Raw genomic sequence first — 463 nt, 5'->3', positions numbered from 1 at the left:
AGGCAGCATTAACATTCGTATCTATCAGTATCCAGGTGCCTGAATCCCGGAGTGTACGTGGCCACAAGCAAATCATTCTCCACGACGCCAGTCCGCCACAAAGCTGCCCTGTCCTAGTCTCTCAGTGTCCTTCATGCAGCCTTCACCTCTCCACCCCGTCACTTGATCGTATTCTCGTCCTTTCCCTCTGTGATATGGGTTTAAAAAAGAACTCTGTGTAATTACATTGACGGTTTTTCAGCAACATCTAATTCTTACCTAAAATCATCTGGGGGTTAGTTTAAGTGTAAAGTGTGGAGTCCGAGTATAACATAAAATTACAAAGTCGTCTTGAAGATTAAATTAACTTGAGAACCATTATTAAAGGATAGAGACGATGTCTCTACACGACGAACAAATCGATGTCATTGAGGAAGAAAAAATGACTGATTACAACACCCCGATAACAAGAGCGAACGAAGCT

At 42.5% G+C, this 463-nt stretch overlaps 1 protein-coding gene across 1 annotated transcript in view; it reads left to right on the top strand.

The window, feature by feature from the left end:
* The window catches only part of LOC145417396 (monocarboxylate transporter 12-B-like), a 7,728-nt gene extending 7,477 nt beyond the window's left edge, over positions 1-251 (top strand). Inside the window, exon 6 of the mRNA XM_080286074.1 lies at positions 242-251. Within this exon, the coding sequence (XP_080142200.1) occupies positions 242-251 (10 nt within the window). The remainder of the gene's footprint in view (positions 1-241) is intronic.
* Positions 252-463: the final 212 nt, after the last annotated feature.

Source organism: Coenobita brevimanus, chromosome 110 (assembly GCF_032717465.1).
Source record: "Coenobita brevimanus isolate Jiangsu-jjx chromosome 110, ASM3271746v2, whole genome shotgun sequence".
Taxonomy (NCBI): Eukaryota; Metazoa; Arthropoda; class Malacostraca; order Decapoda; family Coenobitidae; genus Coenobita; species Coenobita brevimanus.
Note: the sequence above shows the minus strand (reverse complement) of the source record. Positions and strands in the feature narration are given on the sequence as shown.